Source organism: Arachis hypogaea, chromosome 2 (assembly GCF_003086295.3).
Source record: "Arachis hypogaea cultivar Tifrunner chromosome 2, arahy.Tifrunner.gnm2.J5K5, whole genome shotgun sequence".
In the NCBI taxonomy this organism is placed as follows: Eukaryota; Viridiplantae; Streptophyta; class Magnoliopsida; order Fabales; family Fabaceae; genus Arachis; species Arachis hypogaea.
Window position 1 is genome coordinate 10,099,927 of NC_092037.1, and position 22,037 is coordinate 10,121,963.

General features: G+C 33.5%; 2 protein-coding genes across 4 annotated transcripts; both read left to right on the top strand.

Annotated features, from left to right (window-relative positions):
- The first annotated feature begins 2,761 nt into the window (after positions 1–2,761).
- Positions 2,762–7,513, top strand: LOC112737054 (putative disease resistance RPP13-like protein 1). 3 transcript variants are annotated; one of them, XM_025786788.3, is made up of 2 exons: positions 2,762–6,614; positions 7,130–7,513. In XM_025786788.3, the coding sequence occupies exon 1, from the start codon at positions 2,934–2,936 to the stop codon at positions 6,594–6,596; it is 3,663 nt and encodes a 1,220-aa protein (XP_025642573.1). In that variant the 5' UTR covers positions 2,762–2,933; the 3' UTR covers positions 6,597–6,614; positions 7,130–7,513. The 3 variants fall into 3 exon arrangements, with proteins under 3 accessions (XP_025642573.1, XP_025642563.1, XP_072070922.1); XM_025786778.3 differs by having other exon boundaries at positions 2,769–6,614; positions 7,056–7,513; XM_072214821.1 differs by having other exon boundaries at positions 2,769–6,610.
- A 2,061-nt stretch (positions 7,514–9,574) lies between these two features.
- LOC112737064 (uncharacterized) lies at positions 9,575–11,962 on the top strand. Its single transcript, XM_025786809.3, has 2 exons — positions 9,575–9,877; positions 11,108–11,962. Exon 2 carries the CDS (start codon positions 11,205–11,207, stop codon positions 11,784–11,786), a length of 582 nt encoding a protein of 193 aa, XP_025642594.1. The 5' UTR covers positions 9,575–9,877; positions 11,108–11,204; the 3' UTR covers positions 11,787–11,962.
- Positions 11,963–22,037: the final 10,075 nt, after the last annotated feature.

Consider the following 22,037-nt stretch of genomic DNA (forward strand, 5'->3'; position numbering starts at 1 on the left):
TTGAAATATTGCCAGGTAAATTATCCACAAAAATTGTGAATGATTCACTCTCCAATCGGAGATACGCTTCCTAGTTCCAAATCTGTAAATTTTTTTCAACATGGGACTGTCTAATTTTATTCCACCTTACATTAGACATAGATAGATTATAGAATACAAGGAGTACTTACTCTCATACTTTTATTGAAGCACTATTTGTGTCTCTTGTGTCCTTCCTGTTAGAATGGACACAAAATACACTAATTCAGTGTCTCTGGATACATGGTCTCTGTCTATGTCTCATCTATCAAACATAATTTTGTGTCTCTGTGTCTCTATCTCAGTGTCCTATAAACAAACGTAGCCTTAAGTGTTTAAGTGTTGTGTGCTGAAATTTGGTTGATGACTATAATTTTTATTTTTTTAGATTGTTAAATAATGTATGTATTAGGTGATTATATTCATTAATTTTTTTTGTATAATTATATTCATAAGTTATATAGTGTCTTTGTTATTTATATATTATTTTTTTTTCTTTTTAACAATTTATATTTTTTAATATCATTTAGTTGTAATAATATTATTGAAAATACATGTTGTCACTTGTCATTATCCATGAAAATAAAATTAGAAAATTGAATATCGTTTTTAATTATCAAAACATTAATAATATTTACTATATAAATCAACATTTATTTTACACATTTTCTTTATCTCCTCTAACATATTTTTATACTTCTTTCTTTTTCTCTCTTTTTATTCTTACTATTTTTTTTGCACAATTAGAATTTAGTTTAACATTAACTTACATATTATTTAATCTATTTCTAAAATAAATAGTATTTTAAATATGAATTTAATTTTGATATACGTCAATGTAAAATAATTTTATACACACATCTAATTATATAATGTTTAAAAATAACCGTCTTTTTTATTGACCTCATAGGTAGTCATCCAAAACAACAAAAATATTTTACAGTATCAATACATCAAAATTAAAATCTTTAATATATACTATATAGTATAATCAATTTAACTCTTTGTACATCATGCGAATCTTAATCTAATTTCCTATATTAAATATATACTGCTAAATTGATTGGAACAGAAAACCTTCACATCCTTACAATGGAATAGGTAATAACGTTCCTATAGTATCTATTCTTAATATATAAAAGTAGATACATAGGTTTATCCACATTGCTTTTAAGTTATTTCTCTTCTTCTACTAAATCTACCACTCAAATCTTACTAAATCAACTTTTATTTTCACATAAAAAATATAAAAAACAACTAAAAAATACAATAAAAACCAACAAATTAACTTTTTCCAAATCAATCCTTATTTCTAAAACAACAAAAACACAAATTAACATTTATCCCAACAAAAAGCTCTCAAATCCAAAGAGCTTGTTAGCTTTCTCAAACCCTCACCCTCTTAGCACCTCTCCGTACCAAGATTCTATTTCCTCCATCCTCTTCCAGTCCATCCTATTTCCTCCATCCTCTTCCGGTCCCATCAGACATTGTTTTTTCCTCAAAACAAATTGTACATCACGATGTTCATCTCTGGCGAAGCCGCATTGCATAAACCAGGGCAAATTTCATTCATCCTCTTGCGGTTTTTCTGCCAGAATTCAATTCTGGGTCTCAGACCAACGTCACCATTCGACGCAGGAAATTTGTCCCGAGTATCTTCCTAAAGATTTTTAACTTTTCCGTTTACTCTTCTCATTGTTCAATATCATTTTCAATAGCCCTATTTATTTGTTATAAATAATAACATTTTAATTGTGAACTCATTGCAAGTAGCACAAGTTTATGTATTCCTCTTTTGTAAATGGTTATGTCCAACCGTCACAACCAAAATTAATGTGCATTTAAAAGTATTGCTTCCTATATACTATCGATTGCAATATTTCATCATCAAATTATAAATTGTTATTTTACATATGGAGTACTTCTTCCACAATTTACATTCACGTGTTCCTCTTTTTCAAATTGTTATTTCAAATGTGCAGTATTGCTTCTACAATTTACTTGGAATGAATTATCATTCTTTGACCATGTCTTATTCTCTTTGTTATAGAAGGATTTGCAGTGGTAATGACAAACCGGAATAGTTAATACCCAAAATTGATAGATGAAAATCAACCAATCATTATTTAGTAAAATATTTTAAAAAAATTAAAACAAAAATCTTATCTATTATTATTCAATTGAAACATTAAGTACTAATTAAATGTAATAAATATATATTAAAAATGGTCATAATAATAATAATTATAAAAAATTTCAGTTACAAATATTCAAATTCTACAATTTATACATATTAAAGCTCTTACTACTCTTCATTTTTTAATCTCTTATACTAATTGTAAAAAATTTCTTAAATTTAATATAACATTTTTATATGTTTTTCATTCTTATTCATTTATTTTTTTATTATTTACAAACAGAAAAATTATAAGAAGAGACAAAGTGTAGCCATTAATACAAATAACAAAAAAAAACTACGATTTTGTATAACTAATATAAATAACCAATATTTTTTTAAAAAATAAATAAATTTAAAATTTATTTATAATATATTCTCTAAAATAATTTTAATATAATATTTATTAAAATATATTATATAGTATAAATAATCTACTTTTTCGGGAGGGGTCTCACTCTAGCATTATTAGTATCCAGTTATCCACAAAAACACGGAAACATAAAACTTGCGAAGAAAGAATTAAAAAAGAAGACTTAGAGCAAAACCAATTAAAAAAGATTTAAAGTGCAGTGAATTTTCGGAGACCGATACTATAACAGTATAGAGTATACACACCTCCTTATACACTTGTTTGAGAAAATTCCCGTGTTATTGTTCACTACCCTGCAATCTTTGTTCTCTTATCTTTTCTGAAAATCCATTCATTTTGGGCTGTTGTTGTTGAGATCATATCATGGCTGGTGCACTTATTGGTGGAGCTTTTCTTTCTGGCTTCATTAACGTTGTTTTTGACAGGTTCCTTACAAAAGATTCGGTCAACCTGATCTTGGGCAAGAAGCTCGGCTCTGACTTGGTTGAGAGGCTGAAGATTTCTCTGCATGCTGCTGAAGCTCTGGTTGGTGATGCTGAGTACAAGCAACTGGACAACCCATCTGTGAAGGATTGGCTCAACTGTCTGAGGGATGCTGTTTACATGGCTGATGACTTGCTGAACGTTGTCCTCATGAAAGCCGCCACTCCAAAGGAGGTACGTTCTTTCTGGCCCATTAGCTTCCTCAACCCAGATAGGGACATGGTAGATAAGATGGAAGGGGTGGTTAGAAGGATAGAATTTCTTGAAAAACAAAAGGATTTCCTTGGTCTGAAAGTGATTCCCAAGGACAATAACTTGGCATGGAGAGCATCCACATCTCTGGTGGAGGGGAATATATATGGCAGGGAGGATGATCAACAAGCCTTACTCAAAATAATAAGTGACAACAGTGAATCTCAGTTATCTGTGATCCCTATTGTTGGCATGGGTGGGGTTGGTAAAACAACCTTAGCTAAATGGGTGTACAGTGTCATAGAGGGATTTGATCTGAAAGCATGGATTTGCATCTCTGAAACATTTGATGTTGCTGATATTACAAAGACAATCATAGAGGAAGTTACTAGAAGTCCTTGTACTCTTCAGAGTTTAAATTCGCTTCAACTTGAATTGAAGAGAATCTTGTCGGAGAAGAAGTTTCTGATTGTTCTAGACGACGTCTGGAGCGATGATGCTGATAGCTGGAAGAAATTTAAAACTCCTTTCCATGGTGGGGCTAAGGGAAGTACAATGCTTCTAACAACTCGCATCAAAGAGGTTGCCTCAGTAGTTCAAACCTATCCCTCTTACTTTCTCAATGAGCTGTCGGAAGATTATTGTTGGCTAGTGTTTGCAGATAATTCATGTTTTCTAAAGTCAAACGAGAATTTAACACTAGAAGAAATTGGTAGAAAAATTGTCAAGAAGTGTAAGGGGTTGCCATTAGCTGCAGAAACACTCGGGCGCTTGTTGCGAGGAAAGGAGGATGTTAAAGAATGGAATGTTGTTTTAACAAGTGACATCTGGGAATTTTCTATGAAAAATAGTAAAATTGTTCCAGCATTGTTAATAAGCTACTTCCAGCTCCCTGCCTATTTAAAGCGTTGTTTTGTTTATTGTTCATTGTATCCCAAAGATTACGAATTTGTCAAAGATGAACTAATCTTGTTGTGGATAGCAGAAGATCTTTTAAGGCCATTGAAGAAAGGAGAAACTTTAGAAGAAGTTGGTCGGGAGTGCTTTGATGAACTAGCATCCAGACATTTTTTTAAACAACATGATCATTTTTATAAGATGCATGACCTATTGCATGACTTAGCAATTTTTCTTGCTGGAGACTTCTATTGTAGATTAGAGCTTGGTAATGTAGAAGCTATGACTACTTTGACTCGTCATTTGTCCTTTGAAAGCTTGAGTCATCTGATCTCAGAAAATTTTGGTGCCATTGAATATTTGAGGACATTCATGCGAATTAATTTCTTTTCTCATTTAGACAACAATGATGGTGTAACATTTATCTTAATGTCGAAGCTCAAATATTTGAGAGTTTTGTCATTTTCTTTATTCAAAGGACTTGATGTATTGCCTAATACAATAGGCGAATTGACTTACTTGCGTTACTTGAATCTCTCCAAGACAAGTATTAAAACGCTACCAGAATCATTGTGTGACCTGTACAATCTACAAACATTGAAGCTGGATGAGTGTTCTAGTTTGACTATGTTACCCAATGGCATGCATAGGCTTGTTAATTTGCGACATCTATGTATTTGGAGAACTTGTTTAAAAGAAATGCCAGGAGGAATGAGCAAATTGAAACAGTTGCACATTTTACACCACTTTATTGTGGGCAAGCATGAAGACAATGGAATCCAAGAGTTGGGAGGCCTTTTAAATATTCATGGATCATTTGGGATTAAGAATTTGGAGAATGTTGTGGATGTCAGACAAGCAAGGAGTGCAAGGATATTGGATAAGAAGCACATTGACCGCTTAGTGTTGAAATGGTCTTCGAGTGATGATATGGTTTCAAATACACAAACTGAAAGAGATATACTTGGCACCTTGCAACCACACAATGGATTGAAAATATTGAAAATCAAGGGATACAGAGGTACAATATTTCCAAATTGGGTTGGACATTATTCATACCAAAATATAACTGGTGTATGTTTGGAGTCTTGTAACAATTGTTGCATGTTGCCTTCACTTGGACAGCTTCCATCTCTTAAGGCTTTGCGCATTGAAGGTTTTGGTAGGCTCAAGAGTGTTGGAATGGAGTTTTACAAGAATGAAGGAGATCATCATTCTTCTCCCATTGCACCGTTTCCTGCACTCGAGACATTGGAGTTTTGGAGTATGCCATGTTGGGAGGTGTGGCACTTATCTGACTCAGAAACTTTTCCTCAACTCAAGAGCCTTCAAATAACAAACTGTCCAATGCTAAAGGGAGATATGCTTAATCACTTATTCTTGAGAATAGTTTCTTCCTTGTTGGATGCTTCTAAAGTTCACAAACTAGATATATCAGAAGATCATGAAGGATGGTCTCGATTGGTGTCACTTAAGGGAGATACTTTATCAATTAAGGGATGTGAAACTGTGGTGGAGTCTGCATTTAAGGCAGTTAGCATCAACCGCCTAACTTGCATACAAGAAATACGAATTTCACATTGTTCGTTTGCTGTATCCTTTCCTGGCAACTGTTTACATAAATCTTTGCAAAAGCTGACAATCTGGCATTGCGAAAAACTGGAATTCCCACAGCAACAGCAGCAGAAGTATGATTTGGTAGAGCTACAAATACACTCCAGCTGTGATTCACTGTCCTCATTATCATTGGATGCCTTTCCAAATCTGAAGACTCTCAAGATATCAGGGTGTGAGAATCTGGAATCAGTTTCAATATCACAGCCACCACACACTGCTCTTCAACATCTCTCCATCCATCAATGCCCCAAATTTGTGTCATTTACAGGAGAAGGACTGGCTGAACCCAACTTGACTCATTTCGAAGTTAACTTGTGTGACAAGTTGGAGGCATTGCCGAGTGACATGAATTCTCTTCTCCCAAATTTAGATTCTATCAACAGCCGGAAAATTTGTAGGCTGCCAGATGGTGGTTTGCCGCCTAACTTGAAGCAGCTTATTGTCAACAAACAACTGAGGGGTCTATCGTCGATGGGCAACTTCGACACCCTCACTCATCTTACCATTCAGGGTTATGTTGGTGTGAGGTCATTCCCAGAGGTAGCTTCTCTGCCTCACCTTCCCTACCTTATCACTTTGCGTCTGTATTGGTTTCCAGATCTCGAGACATTGGAGTGCAACCAGCTTCTCTGCCTCAACTCCCTCCAGAAATTAAAAATTGGATGGTGTCCAAAGCTGGAGAATATGACAGGAGAAAAGCTGCCTCCTTCTCTCTCACTATTTAAAATTAAACACTGTCCTTTGTTGGGAGAACACTTAAAGAACAAGCATCAACAACTTTGGCCCAAAATTTCCCACATCCTTACCATTAAAGTTGATGATGAACAAATTTTCTGAATAGAGATTTCTAAGTAGGTAATTTCTCTAGTCTTCATGTTTCTTATGGTATTTTATACATGCACAAATTTCCTTTTCCTTAATGATACAAAAAAAAAAAGGAATCCTCACTTTATTTAGGCAACATTAAGTAGTTGAACTGAAATACCAACAAGAAAATTTGAATTTTTTCTTTCATTTATCAGGGGATCTTTCAGTTCGTAGGTGTACTTGGAGAGATATCCATTGTTGCTCTGAGAAAAGTAATTAATTAATTACTATATGTGATACTTATTAAGTATTAACATTCATATTTTTTAATAAAATTGCATTTAAAAAGGAAGATAAGAAGTACAACAAAATAAAAATTGGAAGACATGGAATATCTCTTTTTTTTTCCTAATGCAACATTTAAGAATTGTTTTATATGTATTAAACAAATGAATGAATCAAAATTACAGTTTTTACCATCTTTTGCAGGTAGCTTGTGCATAAATCAAGATTAACCCTATACATTGGTTCTATATCTTTGTTTAATTCTAAGTTCATTTTAGGTGGCAAGCTGGATTAATGTGTTGTGAACCAGAAGCTGTGTTTTCTGATTTTGGCTTCATGCTAGTATCTAAACTAGAATGAACAGGAAAGAAAACAAAAGAAAAGATGGAGAAAGTTGGAGTGACACCTATCAATGAAAAGTTTTTGTTGTTGGTATATTTTTCATTACTCTATAATTTTAATTGTTTTCTTTTTGACATAGAAACAAAATAAAATGATAGCTTGATTTTTGGAAAGAAAACCATTATAAAATGGTGTTTTTGTCTTTGATAAACTGCTTGATGGATTTGTACCTCTAAGTTCAACATTATTAGTTATTATGTTGTATGATGATAAACATTATTTTTGGAACAGATTAAATGTGTGTCATTGCCTTGATGTAACTGCATTTTTTTCCCTATTGTTTTAGAAATATTTATTGGATGACTTGGATATGCATTGCAAATTTCCAAGATTGATAGTTGAGATATTAGTGTCACTCTAAACAAGAAGAAGAAAGTGTAACAAAACATTTCTCTAAAAGAAGAAGAATAAGTGGTTTTTATTGACAGTTAATTAGGTACAAATATTTTACTTACCTTCTACTAGCTAAAAGAGACAACATAGTACCTTGAAATTGATTGGTCAATTCCTAATAATAAAGCTTGAATATTCATACACAGAAAGAAAATCTAGCATATATCTTTTTGTTTCTATATACATATATATCCATCAAAACTCATAGGATAAATACAAGAAAAAAAGAGGGAAAAAAATGTCTGAGAATGCAACTCATCATGTGGTGATGCTTCCATGGTCTGCATTTGGCCACTTGATTCCATTTTTCCAACTCTATATAGCCATAGCCAAATCAGGAATTCATGTCTCCTTCATTTCAACGCCAAAGAAGATTCAAAGGCATCCAAAACCACATTCAGATTTATCTCATTTGCTACATTTGATTGAAATTCCATTTCCACCATAAATAGAGTCATCACATCTCTCTGGTGGTGAAGCTACTGTGGACATTCCATTTGATAAAATTCAGTACCTGAAGTTGGCATGGGATCACATGCAAAATCCAGTTAAGGAATTTGTGTCTAAGTTGCAACCAGATTGGATCATTTTTTACTTTCATCCACAATGGATTGTAGAGATTGCACAAGAGCTTCATGTGAAACTCATGTACTACTCTGTTTACTCTGCTTCCACTATTGTGTTCTTCGGACCACCCGGTCCATTGAGAGCTCTAACGTCGCCAGAAGTCCTAACATCACTAGGAGAATGGGTGAATTTTCTGTCTTCGGTGGCTTTTCAGCGAAATGAGGCCATTGCGTTCTATCAAGATGATTACATAGAAAACGTGACCGAGCTAAGAGACGTCGATCAACCTCTTAATGCAAAGGCTTTGGTTGATAAGGGTCTTGCCATTGAAGTGAAAAGAAATAATGAAGATGGTTCGTTTAGTTGAGATGACACTGCCAAATGCCTTAGAGAAGCTATGGTATTGGAGGAAAGAGAGAAGGTCAGAATCAAGACAAGAGAAGTTGCTAAAGTTGTAGGAGATTTGAAGCTTCACCATGATTACATGGAAGCATTTGTCAAGTTTCTTAGGACATGATGAATCTGAGAATGGATCTTTCTATTAGCCCAAATGTTTCTTATATTGAGTGAGAGTAATGAATAAACTCTTGAGTAGTGTTTGATAAATGTTTTAAGATAGATGCAGAGATATTGAGATAATGGAGTCGCATAACAAAGTTAACAAACAAGCCCTTAATGTGGCTTGGATGTATTTAAATGTGTGACTTAAGTAGTAGATCAACTGTGTAATGAATTACCTTCAGCTGTTGATTTTGTTCTATGGTTTGAAAAATAAATTCCGCAATCTTATTAGTGATAAAAATGTCTAAAAATTACATTTGAGGAAAGCATATCTAGAATTACTTCAGCTGTCATGTAATCCAATTTGGCTAAAAATTACATTTGAGCGAAGCATATCTAGAATGATCTAGTTTTTGCAATTGAATGGTTTGGGTAGTAATCTATTGGTTTCAATTACAATTCAAAAAATGCTTTCCAGGACTTAGTTACAAGTTTCGTTACTATGAAGTTAGATATATTGTATTTTGAATGTTATTTTAAAATTTATATTAAATTATAATTATATTTTTGTGTGTTTATATATAATTTATTATTTTATTATAAAACTGTTATTTTAGTTGAATTACGGTTAAATTGGAGTGGTTTGATGATCAGTCTGCTTTTTAGTAATATTCTAAAAATTGAACCGAATTTGTTGATTCGACCGGATTAATCGGAAATCTGGCCGGTTCGGGTAATGTGCAGCGCAAAAAATTGGTTTGAGAATCGGTCGAACTGTAGTTAATCGGCGGAACCGGCTATTTTTTTAAGATTTCCGGTTCGGCCATTAGACAAAACGGTGCCGTTTTAATGTTTTTATAGAAAAAAATAGGAAAACCCTACCTCTCTCGCAGCCACCCCCGAAACAGAGTCATTCAGTCTCACACCCCACCCCCACCTCTCTCTCTCTCTCTCTCTCTCTCTCTCTCTCTCTCTCTCTCTCTCGGCTCTCTTCTTGCCGTCGCACGAAGGTCTGCGTCTAGCTCGTGTCGTCGTTCCTTCGACATCTCTCTGTCAGTCTCTCTCTGTCCGAGCTCTCTCTCTCTCTCGCTCTTTGTCCGAGGCTCCGAGCTCACTTCCCTTCCTCCATCGCCGTCACTTCCCATTCCTCCGAGCTCACGAAGGTTTTTTTTAATTATTTATTTTTAATTTCAAGTTTGATTATTTGTTTTTGACTGATCAGGTAGCTTCAAATTCAATTAAATGGTTGCCATTTTTTTGTCATCATTATCATATCACAGTTCTTGTTAGAATTTGACTGGAGATTGTTGATTTATCATATTTTTTATTTTTTTTCCTTTTTTTCCCCTCTGTTTGATTGGAATTTCGTCTTTGGTCAGGTAATTTTGTAAGGTGAGTTCTATGTGCCTAAATTGCCTAACTTGTTTTTAAAGGTAAAAAATAAAATGTTTAAAACAAAAAATAAAATATTTAAAATTTATTAAATATTATCTATTTGGCCTTTGGTAAGTTAGGGACAATCTCAAAGGCACTATAGCATTCACCATTTTGTAATTATTCAGGCACGTCAAATTTTTTTTTCTTTCTTTCCATTAAATTTTGGAAATTGGGAACAAACTCATCAGGTGATTTCTGTTCTGTTTCAGATGTTTCTGAGAAAAGATAAGAAAAAGAAAGGTGGCTTTGATTTATCTGAAACTAAACCTTTTGCGTTGCTTTCATTCTGTTTGTTTTTTCGCTCCAATGAATGCATACAGGTAGAAGAAACTGTGTTGTGTACTTGTGTTGTCTTGACTTTCTGGTCAAAACACCCAAATTGCTGTGTGGTTCTGGTTTTGATTCACAGTTATTAAGGACTTTTTCTTATAACAAGAGAGAAAAATTGAAGATGAATTATGAAGTAGATTTGTTCCTAAACTACTTAATACTACTTATATGTAATACATGTTTGTGTGTGAGGTGTGAAGTGTGAACATGTTGATGCATTTTTCTGTCACTAAGGACACAAAAAGAGTGAGTAGTGGCATATTCTATATGTGATGAGAAGCACACCATGAAATATCATAAGCTCTAATAATATTATTGTTGTGGGGGGTTGTTAAAGATGTTTTTGTGTTTTGTTCTTTTTTATTAAAAAAATGTCTCTGAACCCCAAATATAAGATCTGAGATAACCCCTTTTGTCCAGTTTTGTAAAGAAAGAAGATATTAATATCACACAATCTTTCAAAGGATTGAGTTCCTTTCAGCTGCATCACAAGACGAAGAGGCTGGTTTGATTGTGGACTTTTAATATTAAATTATGGATAATTTATTATGTGAAATTGTGAAATTTTGAATTTTATTAGTTTAGAAATTATTGAATTTAAATATTTGAAATTATATATACAACAGAGCTTGCTAGGGTTTAAGCAACAGAAAAAGGGGAACACTGTCTCAGACAACAGATACAGAGAATCAAATCGAGAAGAAGAAGAAAACCCCTTTCACCATGGGAAGCAGGTTGGCTAGAAGGGTGGTGCAGTTTGCGAACCTTCCAATAAAGCTGCTACTGCCAACGAGCTTCACCAACATCCAAGAAATCGCACTCAAGACAATCCCATCCGCCACCAAGATCGAGATCAAGCGCGTACTCGAGTCCGTCTACGGCTTCGAAGTCGAGAGGGTTCAAACCCTAAACATGGAAGGGAAGAAGAAGAAGCGTGGTGGCCTCCTCTTCGCAAAACCCGATTACAAGAAGGCTTACGTCACTCTCAAGACCCCTCTTTCAATTGACATGAATCTTTTCCCGCTCAAAATGGTTGAAGATGCCAGGAAGCGGATGAACAAGAAGAACGTGTCAAGCGTTGTTGAGGACGAAGAAGAGGAAGAGAGGAAGAGACATTGGCTTGAAGGTGACCGGGCCGGATCGTCTGAGGCGGCACCCCGTGGGTATCGTGGTCACACGCTCTTTTGGGACCGCGGGATGGCCCGTAGGGTTCGTGGTTCAAGCCGTAGGCACCGTGATGAGGATCGTGATGGTGCTGCTAAGTTCCCTTGGAGCAACATGAGGGATGGTAGAGCTGCAAGGTAGGATAGTGAATTTTGTTGATGAATTATTGTTGTGCTTAATAAAATTATTGACTGATAATTTGAGAAGTGATTCTGGCACTATGCAGGGCTGCTATGTGTTTTTTTTAATATTTTTATTTTTTTACATGTTTTATGATTGTGATGATAGTTCATGAAATGAAAAATTTTGACCTGGCATTTGAGGTGGTAAGCTTGGATTTGAGTAGCAAAGCAAGCACAGCATAACTCCTGGTAGGGAGCAAGCTGTTATTTAATCAAAACTGAACTGAAAAGGATCAATTAGTTAGTAGCCAAAACAGAATTAGTTAGTGGTTAGTTAACAATTATGGCAGCTCAGCTGTGCACGTTGATCAAGGGAATCAATCAATCAACCATGTCATTTTCTTTTCTGTTCTAACATTGGAATAATGGTATTATATATTTATTGTTGGTCCAGTTTCTATTGTGTACTTGTTGCCATGTGTTTCTGACTGTGTCGCCGTGTTAGGTGTGTGCAACTTTGCATCCGAAAATATGGTTGCCTGGTTTTGTAAGCCTATTCAATTAGCCATCTGATGTACCAAGTGTTTGGGAGACAATAGAAAATCAGTTCAAAACAACCGAAAGTTACCTTATTTTGCATTTCTTAACTACTGCTTACTTTATCTTGCATTTCTTAATTACCATTGAAATAATTGAGTACTATTAGAGGTAATAAGTCTGTAATTATGGATGTTATATGCATGAAATTAGAAGTGTTAAGTTAAATAAAGTAATTTTGGATCATTTTCTTCCCAGCATTACCATCAGGGTAGGGGTTTTTTCCTCTAAAAGCATCTGAAAAATGTTATGAGGGTGAAGTACTTTACAGGTAGATATAAGGAGTAGAAAGAGACCCTAAATCAAAATTTGATTATGCTTCCTGTGGTGCAGCCAGCTTTGCTATTTTTATATTTCTAAAGCATAGTCATAGACATGCCAAGTTCTAGCAGGACATGTTCCCTTAGGGCCTTTCTCTTTAGAAATAATGTTCCAATGTATATTTTTCCCCTCCTGAATGTGACTTCGAAATAAAGGATTGGCGCATCAAGATATATCTGTTAAGGTAGTTTGATGTCCACTTGCCATTTGTTGTGGAACCGCTTAGATTGTTACTGGTTTTATGAATCATTCATATAGAGAAGGTTCTTTCCTAATTTTGTTCAGTTCTTGAGCTAGGTTCTTATCCCAACGATAGGGGAAATTTGAGGATGAAGATTTCTATGAATGTAGACTCATCTATGAATTTAGAATGACTGAATTGATTTGAAGTTGAAATGGTACAACTTGTCATATTACACCCCTGTAAGAAAATTTCCATCTGAAATTTTCATCTTGCACCTCTTCAAACTTGGGTTGAGGAATAGATGGTCCTTTGTGTTGATTTTGCTGGTTCATGTGGAAATCTTGATGGGGTTAACAATTGTGATTTGAACTATGCTTGGATATGGAAAAGTGATTAACAAATATGAACTATGTTATGCTAGGATATGTGATAAGCTTGGTTATCTTGATGATTGAGCTTTCCTTGGTTAGAAATAAGATCAATGGCTCATGTGGGTCGAGAAAGAGTGATGCAAGATATATAGCCTAGGGATACTCGAGTTTTGAGTTATGGAAGAGGGTGTACAATGGGATTTGGAAATGAGAACAAAGTGGTAGCTTGTAATGTAATTCTTCTCACACTTGAGTATTCATTCCCTTAGTATAATGCTTATATTTGGTTTTTATCATTTTGATTTTTCAAATACTTTTGTCAATACCTAAATTACTAAATTTTCAAATAAAAAGGTCTTATTTTTTTAGTGCTTGTATGTGCATCATTATTTTGATAAAAAATGATCTTTTTTTAATAAAAGATATTTTTTATTTTTTAGTGTATTTGGCAAATTTTTAGTAGAAAAAGTAAAAACACTAGAAAAATATTTTTTTTTGAAAAGTTGTAATTTACATTTTTTTTAAATGATATTTTTCTTTAAAAAAATATGTTTTTCATGTAATAAATAAACAAAAAAGTACTTTTATATTATTATATTCAAATATAATTGATAAATAAAAAGATCTTTTTGTATGAGATATTTAAAAATTTTTTACTTTTTCATAAGATTTTTTAAAAAAAGATAACCAAAAAATATTTTTTCTAGAAACTCATCCAAATAAGCCCTTAATCTGTTTGAAATAATTACATCAAAATTTTATCTTCAAAGTCTTCTTTTTGCATTCTTCATCTCTTCTAGTGTCTTAGCTCGTGAATTCTAACGGTGAGTCTTCTCTTTGTTTCTTTCACTCAAATGGTACAAAATTTCAATCTTTCATTTTTGTTAATGGCGTAACGTAAAATGTTAGTTGCATTGTTTAATGGTTTTATGTATTTTAGAATAAAATTTTGTTAAAAGATGTTATTTTAAATAATTTGATTATAATAAGTAGAAGCTATTTACTTTTGAATTATAATATATTCAGTAAATGATTAAATAAGTTTTGGAATCCTATAAAACTATTTTAAAAATGAACTGTTTTCGTCTTATATACAGATTAACTTAGAATTAATTAAGTACTTACTTTTTATTTTTGGATTAAAATCACATAAAATTAAACAAGGACTAAATCCATTTAGTTGTGATATAGTGGTAAGCTTATTGGAACCCTTAATCAACTGATGATGAGGGTTAAATGCCACATTGAACAATGGTCACCATTCTTATTTTTAAGGTTTTGAGAATCGGATTAAATGGTAAAATTAGAGGTCTAAGTTTAAAAGTTCAATTGAAAATAAATTAGATGTAATAAAATAATCTTTTTACGTTATTTTATATTAGTTAAAATATGCTTATATCATAAATGAAAAGAGATTAGTTAATGCTTTTGAGAGTAATATCTTAATTTTATTCGAAAAAAAAACCCATTAATCTAACAAGAACTAACAATTTATTTAAAAGAGTAGCTAAACAAATAATGATACTATGAACGAAATTTTCATACTGGATAACAAACTAAACTGGACACATATCTTAAAATTGTTGTTAAGTTAAAGAATCCATACATGAAGTTGATTTCATCATACAATTAATCATACATAAAATTAATACTTTTTATACTTGATAATTTAAAACATTTTAATTTCACATGTAACCAATACGATATTTGATTAATAATAAAAGATATTATACGTACACAAAAGAATTAACCATTAAATCAATCAATATATATTTATATATTTTTACATGTGATGATTTACACATTTTTAATATATTTTATATAAATAACTAAGTAGTAATTGAATTTTATTGCACATAAAGTAAGATTGGTTTAAAAAAAATTTCCATTGGACAAAAAGAATTCTCCATCATAGACTTTCTTGATATTTTAAAGTTTTTTATGTTTAATTTAAAATTTTAAAGATTGTATATTGATCATGAGTTCATGACAAATTTCTCTTTTATTCCCTAAAACAATTTCCAAAATATATTGCAGAGGTTGATGATTTAAAAGGTTCAACAAACAATAACCTCCAATGGACTATTCCATTAACATCGAATAAAATTGAAAAGAATGATTACACTACTCCTTCGGTTGGATACTATTCTAGAAATCCTCATTGGGATAGTAATCTTATTCTTCCTATGTTTTTTTTTTTTTTTAATCCAAGCATTCTAAAATTGAGCCAAAATTTTTTCAGGACACTAATAAATACTCTTATTGGCGTTATGCTATAAAATTTGAAATTGTTCTGAATTTGAATCAAACTTGATCTACTATTAGATTGTTTTCTTAATATAAAACCCATTGATTATAGATAGGTATATCAGATCAAGCATCGCTTTGATAGTTATGTGGAATGTTATGAGACTCGTCTTATAATAAAATAATTCACTCAAATAGAAATGGTAGATTTTTTAGAGATTTTTTTTCAGTAATAAAGTCAGTTTCAATAAAGAGATAGCTAATTCATCAGTTAAATGTTAACGATACTTTTTTATACAAAAATTTATCTGAAGATATATATATGACCTTGTTTCCTAAATCTAGTAATCCAAATCAATATTGTAAACAGTTGAAATTACTGTATGTTACAACAATCAAATTGTATGTGGTATAAAAAATTATCCAAATTTTTACTTCTTGTGGATACTAGCACTCTCTTTGATTATAATTTTTTTTGTCAAATTTATTGGTGCTGAAATTTTTATCTTATTGGTGTATGTTAATGATATCATTTTTACAAACAACTCTATTTCTGAGAGAGCTGCCATTAAACCTATTTTAAATCAGTATTTTAAAATTAAAGATTTGAATATTCTTAAATATTTTTTGAATATTGAAATGGCTCATTCTACTCAAGAAATTTATTTATCTCAAAAAAGTGCTGTGTTGATTTATTAAAAGATTCTGGTTTGTGGGATTTCATAGACAGTTCTACAAAATTGTATTAGGACAATAGTCCTTTGCTTTCTGATCCTTTAATTTATTGTCGTCTAGTTGGCCACCTCCTCTACCTTACTACTACCCAGTCTGACATTACATACGCTACGCTATAGCTTAGTCAATTCATAGCTTCTCCTACTGAATTTTATTTTCGTGCAGCAAACTGGGTCTTGATTAAGAGAACACATCGCAAATTATATGCATTCTGGCACCAGGTCCTGTATCTTCAAATTTTTAACATTAGAAAAAATCTTACAACATTATTGTATTGCATTGTTTCAGAACAGGGTGGTGGAAGGTATAAAAGAGGAAAAAATCCCCAACTTAAATAAAAAGAAAAACCAGCTATTGTACCTACAGCTTATGCCAAAGTTAAGCAGTCTCAATTCAGATTTTTGCTAATTTTAAAGTCAGTAATAATTAACTAACTTTTTTATTTACCTTTGTTAGAGATTAGTTACCTTATTTCCCAGCCTTTGATGTTTGATGCTTATATATTTTTAATTTATTCATTTTAATTAGGATATAAAATATCTATAGAAGGATCATAGACAATTCTAGAAATAGAAGATGGATGCAATGTGATAGAATTAGTGAAGAGTATCAGAGGAATTAGAAAAGTTTTTAAATCATGCCTTTCATCATAATAATGGAGAATCAATTGCTTGTCCCTGTAAGAAATGTGTGTTACACTATTTAGTGGATCGGACAATGGCCTATGATCACCTTGTGGTTAATGGTATTATACCATCATATGACACTTGGTTTTGTCATGAAAAATTATTAAACTCACCTACCCCTATTGAAGAAACTAATTGTATAGAAAAAACTTTTAGGGATGATGATATGGTAGGAATGATAGAGGATGTTTATAATGGTTTTACTCAAAGCATAGATAATGACCCTTTAGAAACTGATGATGAGGAGCCAAATTTGGAGGAGCCAAACATACGTCAAAAAATGAATCTCATTCAGAAGTGGAAATATTTGACAAGTTACTAAAAGATGCAGATGAAGAATTATATTGGATACAAGAAATTCAGCAAGCTTTCTTTTCTATTGCAACTTTACCATCTAAAACAATTATTCAAATGGAGCAATGAGTCTTTTAATGCATTGCTAGGATTATTAAAGGAAGTATTACCCGATGGTGAGAAGTTACCTAGTTCTTATTATAATACTAAAATGATGGTCAAGGGATTGTGCTTGAAGTATAAAATGATCTATGCTTGTCCCAACGATTGTATGCTTTTTAGAAATGAATTGGCTAATAAGAACATCAACGAATGCTCAATTTGTAGAGCTTCTAGGTGGAAAAACAATTAAAAAAATTCCTGCTAAGGTTCTAAGGTATTTTCTTCTTAAGTCAAGGTTGCAGAGACTGTTTATGTCTTCAAAAACTTCTAAATTGATGAGATGGCATCATGACGAACGCAATAAAGATGGGACTTTGCGAAATCCTGCAGATTCTGAAGCGTGAAAAAATTTTGACAATTCTCATGAAGAATCTTCTAAAGATCCTCGCAATGTTCATTTAGGATTAGCTGCTAATGGATTTAATCCATATAGTAAAATGTAAAGTAAACATAGCACATGGCCAGTGATTTTAATGCCATATAACCTTTCACCGTGGCTGTGCTAAAGCAAGAGTTTTTTATTTTTTCGTTACTCATTCCTAGACCAACAGCGCCTGGAAATAATATTGATGTTTTCTTGCAACCTTTGATAGAAGAGTTAGGAATTATGGGATGTTGGGGTAGAAACCTATCATGCCTTTGATAAGAAGACATTTAATATGAAAGCAGCGCTCATGTGGATAATAAATGATTTTCCAGCATATGGTAACTTATCTGGTTGGTGCACTTATGGAGAATTTGCTTGCCCTTCTTGCAATATAACACTCATTCTATAAGGCTCACAAAAAGTTAAAAGTATTGCTACATGGGTCATCGAAGCTTCTTGAACTCTAATCATAAATATCGAAATGATGCAAGGTCTTTCGATGGGACTAAGGAATCAAGAGTTGCGCCTGATCCAATATTAGGGTCATCAATTTTGAATCAAACTAGAGGCATAAATTTTTTCCTTGGTAAGCTTGGTGAAGATGTTAGTGGAGTGATAAAAAATACATGGAGAAAGAGGAGCATTTTTATCAATCTCCCTTATTGGGAAATAAATTTGGTGCGACATAACCTTGACGTGATGCACATAGAAAAAAATGTGTGTGATAACTTGATATATACATTGTTAGGTTTGGAAAAAAATTCGAAAGATAACTTGAAGGCTTGGTTGGACTTGAAAGAGATGAATATAAGACCTAGCTTATGGCCTCAACAACAAGCTAATGGAAAGACATTTCTCCCTCCTTCTTATTTTTCAATGTCTTCTGCCGAAAAGAAGTTGTTTTATGAAGTACTAAAAAATGTTAAGCTTCCACATGGCTATGCATTTAATATCTCTCGTTGCATTTGGAAACAGAAAATATTAAGGCTAAAATCTCATGATTGTCATGTTATAATGCAAGAACTTCTTCCACTTGCTTTACGAGGAACAGTAGATAAAAAGATGAGCTCTGTTTTGATCGAATTGTGCACATTCTTTCGAGGGATATGCTGTAAATATCTTGAAGTGAAAAAATTAACACTACTTAAGGAGAATATTACCTTAATATTGTGTGATATAGAGAAGCTCTTCTTCCCATCATTTTTCACAATTATGGTCCATTTGGTTATTCATTTAGCAACTGAAGCTAAAATTGCAGGTCCAGTCCAATATCGCTGGATGTAGCCAATAGAAAGGTGCAGATAATTATATATATTAGATTTAAATTGCGGGTTCAGTCTATTTTCATATATAGTAGAATAATATTAACTTATGTTATAGGTATTTATGCACTTTAAAATCATATGTTCGAAATCAAACATATCCAGAAAGTTCTATAGCAGAGGGATATATTTCAAATGAGTGTTTAACATTTTACTCACTATATATGGAAGGTGGAGATTCAAGATTTTATTGGTCAACAAAAAATAAAATGGAGATTGAGCACGAGGCTGATCAAGAAGGATGTCTTTTTCTTCTATTGGGAAACCCTTTGGCAAAGAAGAAACATTTCTAATGGATGATAAAACATAGTTGCAAACTCATCGATATGTGCTCTTCAATTGTGCTTCTAAAGTGGTTAAAGATTATAGAAAGTGAGTGATCATCTAGCTCTCTTTATTGTTTACCACATATAACATTATTAGTGATATATATATGGATCACATGTACAGTAAACATATTAGTGAGATCAAGAGGATACATCGCAAGCGTCCCTTTCTCCACATCAACTTAATCGCTTGCATTTTAATTCATTTCATGAATGGTTCAAGGATGAAGTAAGTAAAGGATTTAATTATTATTTTTTGGTTAATATCATATTATTTTATCAAAAGTTTATAGCTTTTACATTATTTTTTGGTTAGATTAACAAGTTGGATATTACATTTAGTACCCAAAGTGATATAAGAACCCTTTCACGAGGTCCAAGTTACATTGCATGACGATTCAAAAGTTTTGATTTAAACAATGGGTATCGATTTCGAGCAAAAAAGCATGAAAAGTCCAAGGCAACACAAAATTCTGGAGTCATGGTTGTCTCAAAGGTGATTAGCTATGCAAGTGCAAGTGACAATGTTTCCAAGTCGGGAAATATCAATTATTATGAAGAATAAATGACCATTTGTACCCATGAGAGTTCAGAACGCTGACATTTGTATCCATAGTAGATGGAAACTGACTTTGTAACCATGAGAGATGGGCTCCGTGTGACAAAAATAGCCTAACTTGGGTTGGCACTTGCTTCGGGTTTGTAAGACCCTACGTGGCTCTCCGAACCTCCCAAAGTCCTGTCTACGTGGATCTGAACCTTTTTATATGAAGGTAATGCTTGAAATGAAAACCCTAGCTCATCTTCTTCCCCAATTCGAATCATACCCCCAAAATGAAATATTGGTGAAATTCAAGCGCACCCAGAGATAACTCATAACCCCAGCAATGTCACCATGCAGATTTAACTTTGATGCAAATTTTGGAAGTCGCAGCAGTTCTTCAAGTTAGAAGAAGATGAAGGAGAAGAACAAAACACAAAAAAGGAGCTGCTTTCTCATCTTTCACACTCTAAATCCCTCAATGGCTGCTGCTTCTTCTACCTTCCTCTTCCATGCATCTTTCCATTTTCCCCTCAAAACCCACCAACCCCCAGGCCCAGGCCCACCCACTTCCCTATCAAGGCCCACCCACGTCCAGCACGACATGGCTGCCCTCAAGAAGTTCGACGGCGAGTACTGGCGCAACCTCTTCGATTTCCACGTCGGCCGCACCACCTGGCCCTACGGCTCCGGCGTCTGGTCCAAGAAGGAGTGGGTGCTCCCCGAGATCGACAGCGATGATATCGTCAGTGCCTTTGAGAGAAACTCCAATCTCTTCTTTGTTCTCTCTCTTCTGTACAAAGATGGGTGCTTCGTTTGCTTAGGTTAATTGAATAATTGTATTCAGAGAAAGAGAGAGATGCTGTTAAAAATTAGAACTTTTATTTGAGAAATAAATATTACCAACACGTTCATATCTGCGTTTCTCAATCGCGGGTCCTTTTCTTCTTTATTTTTGATTTTTTGTGTTACTGATTTGTGGAGTGTCTGATTTTTTTCAAAGTTTGAATTTTTTCCATAATTGATGAAGAGGAGAATGAGTCTGGGAAAGAGATAGATAAAGATGAGGGAGACGATGATGATGTTGTTTTCCTTGAGAATTCTTACTACTTACTGGGCTGGCTTGATTGACCGGTATGAAGAGATGGTTGAGAAGTACCATCCCAGATTTGGGTGCAAAAGAGGAAGGAGAGGTGGAGAAGGTGAGGATGAATGAAGAGTGACTGGAAAGCATGAGAGTGAGGAGGGTGTCCTTGATGGGGTCAGAGATGGTGGGGAGGGAGAAGAGGATGGCTTTGTCGGCATGAAGGACGGAATGGAAGGTGAGGGAGCAAGTGTTGAGGAAGAAGGGGCCAGAGTGGGGTTTGAAGAGTGAAGAGTGGGGTTTGGAGAGAGAGAGTGTGTGAGTAAGAGAGAGAGGGGTTGAAGATAAGGGAGGGAGTGCCACGTAGGATCGGAAACCCATGAACTAAGCTCAGAACCAAGTCAGGGCACTTTTGTCACACGGAAGGCATCTATCATAGGTACAAGATTAGTTTCGAGCTTTTATGGGTACAAATATTAGCGTTTTCATCTCTCATGGGTACAAATGGTCATTTATTCTTATTATGAAAGGTTGACTGATATTATAGAGTTAAATTACTTTGAAGAATTTAAGGTTGTCTTGTTTAAATGTGACTGGGTTGACATAACCAAAGGTAGAGGAGTTACGAAAGATGATTTAGGTTTCACACTAGTGAACTTTTCACACTTAATACATACCGGTGATCAAAAGAGTGATGAACTTTTTGTATTTACAAACCAAGCTCAACAAGTGATATTTGTGAAAGATCCTCATGATCATGAACGGTTTATCCCTAGGCTAATTAGTCCTCGAGACATATATAATATGGGAGAAAAAAAATCATGCAGTTTGAGCAATTAATGCAAAATGATAATGGTGACTTAACTTTGTTGGAGGAAATTCGTCACTTTGAGAATGGGAATAATGATTGGGTTAGAAGTGGGGTTAATGATATAGTAATTGATCAGGGACATTCACCAAATCAAATTGATCACAATTTTGAGTAAGTTAAGTAATATTTTGAGAGCTTTTACATTTTGTATTCTCATTTTCT

Bases quoted from the DNA above. Each gene is read 5' to 3' on its own strand.
- LOC112737054 (XM_025786788.3), top strand. From the start codon at position 2,934: ATGGCTGGTGCACTTATTGGTGGAGCTTTTCTTTCTGGCTTCATTAAC.
- LOC112737064 (XM_025786809.3), top strand. From the start codon at position 11,205: ATGGGAAGCAGGTTGGCTAGAAGGGTGGTGCAGTTTGCGAACCTTCCA.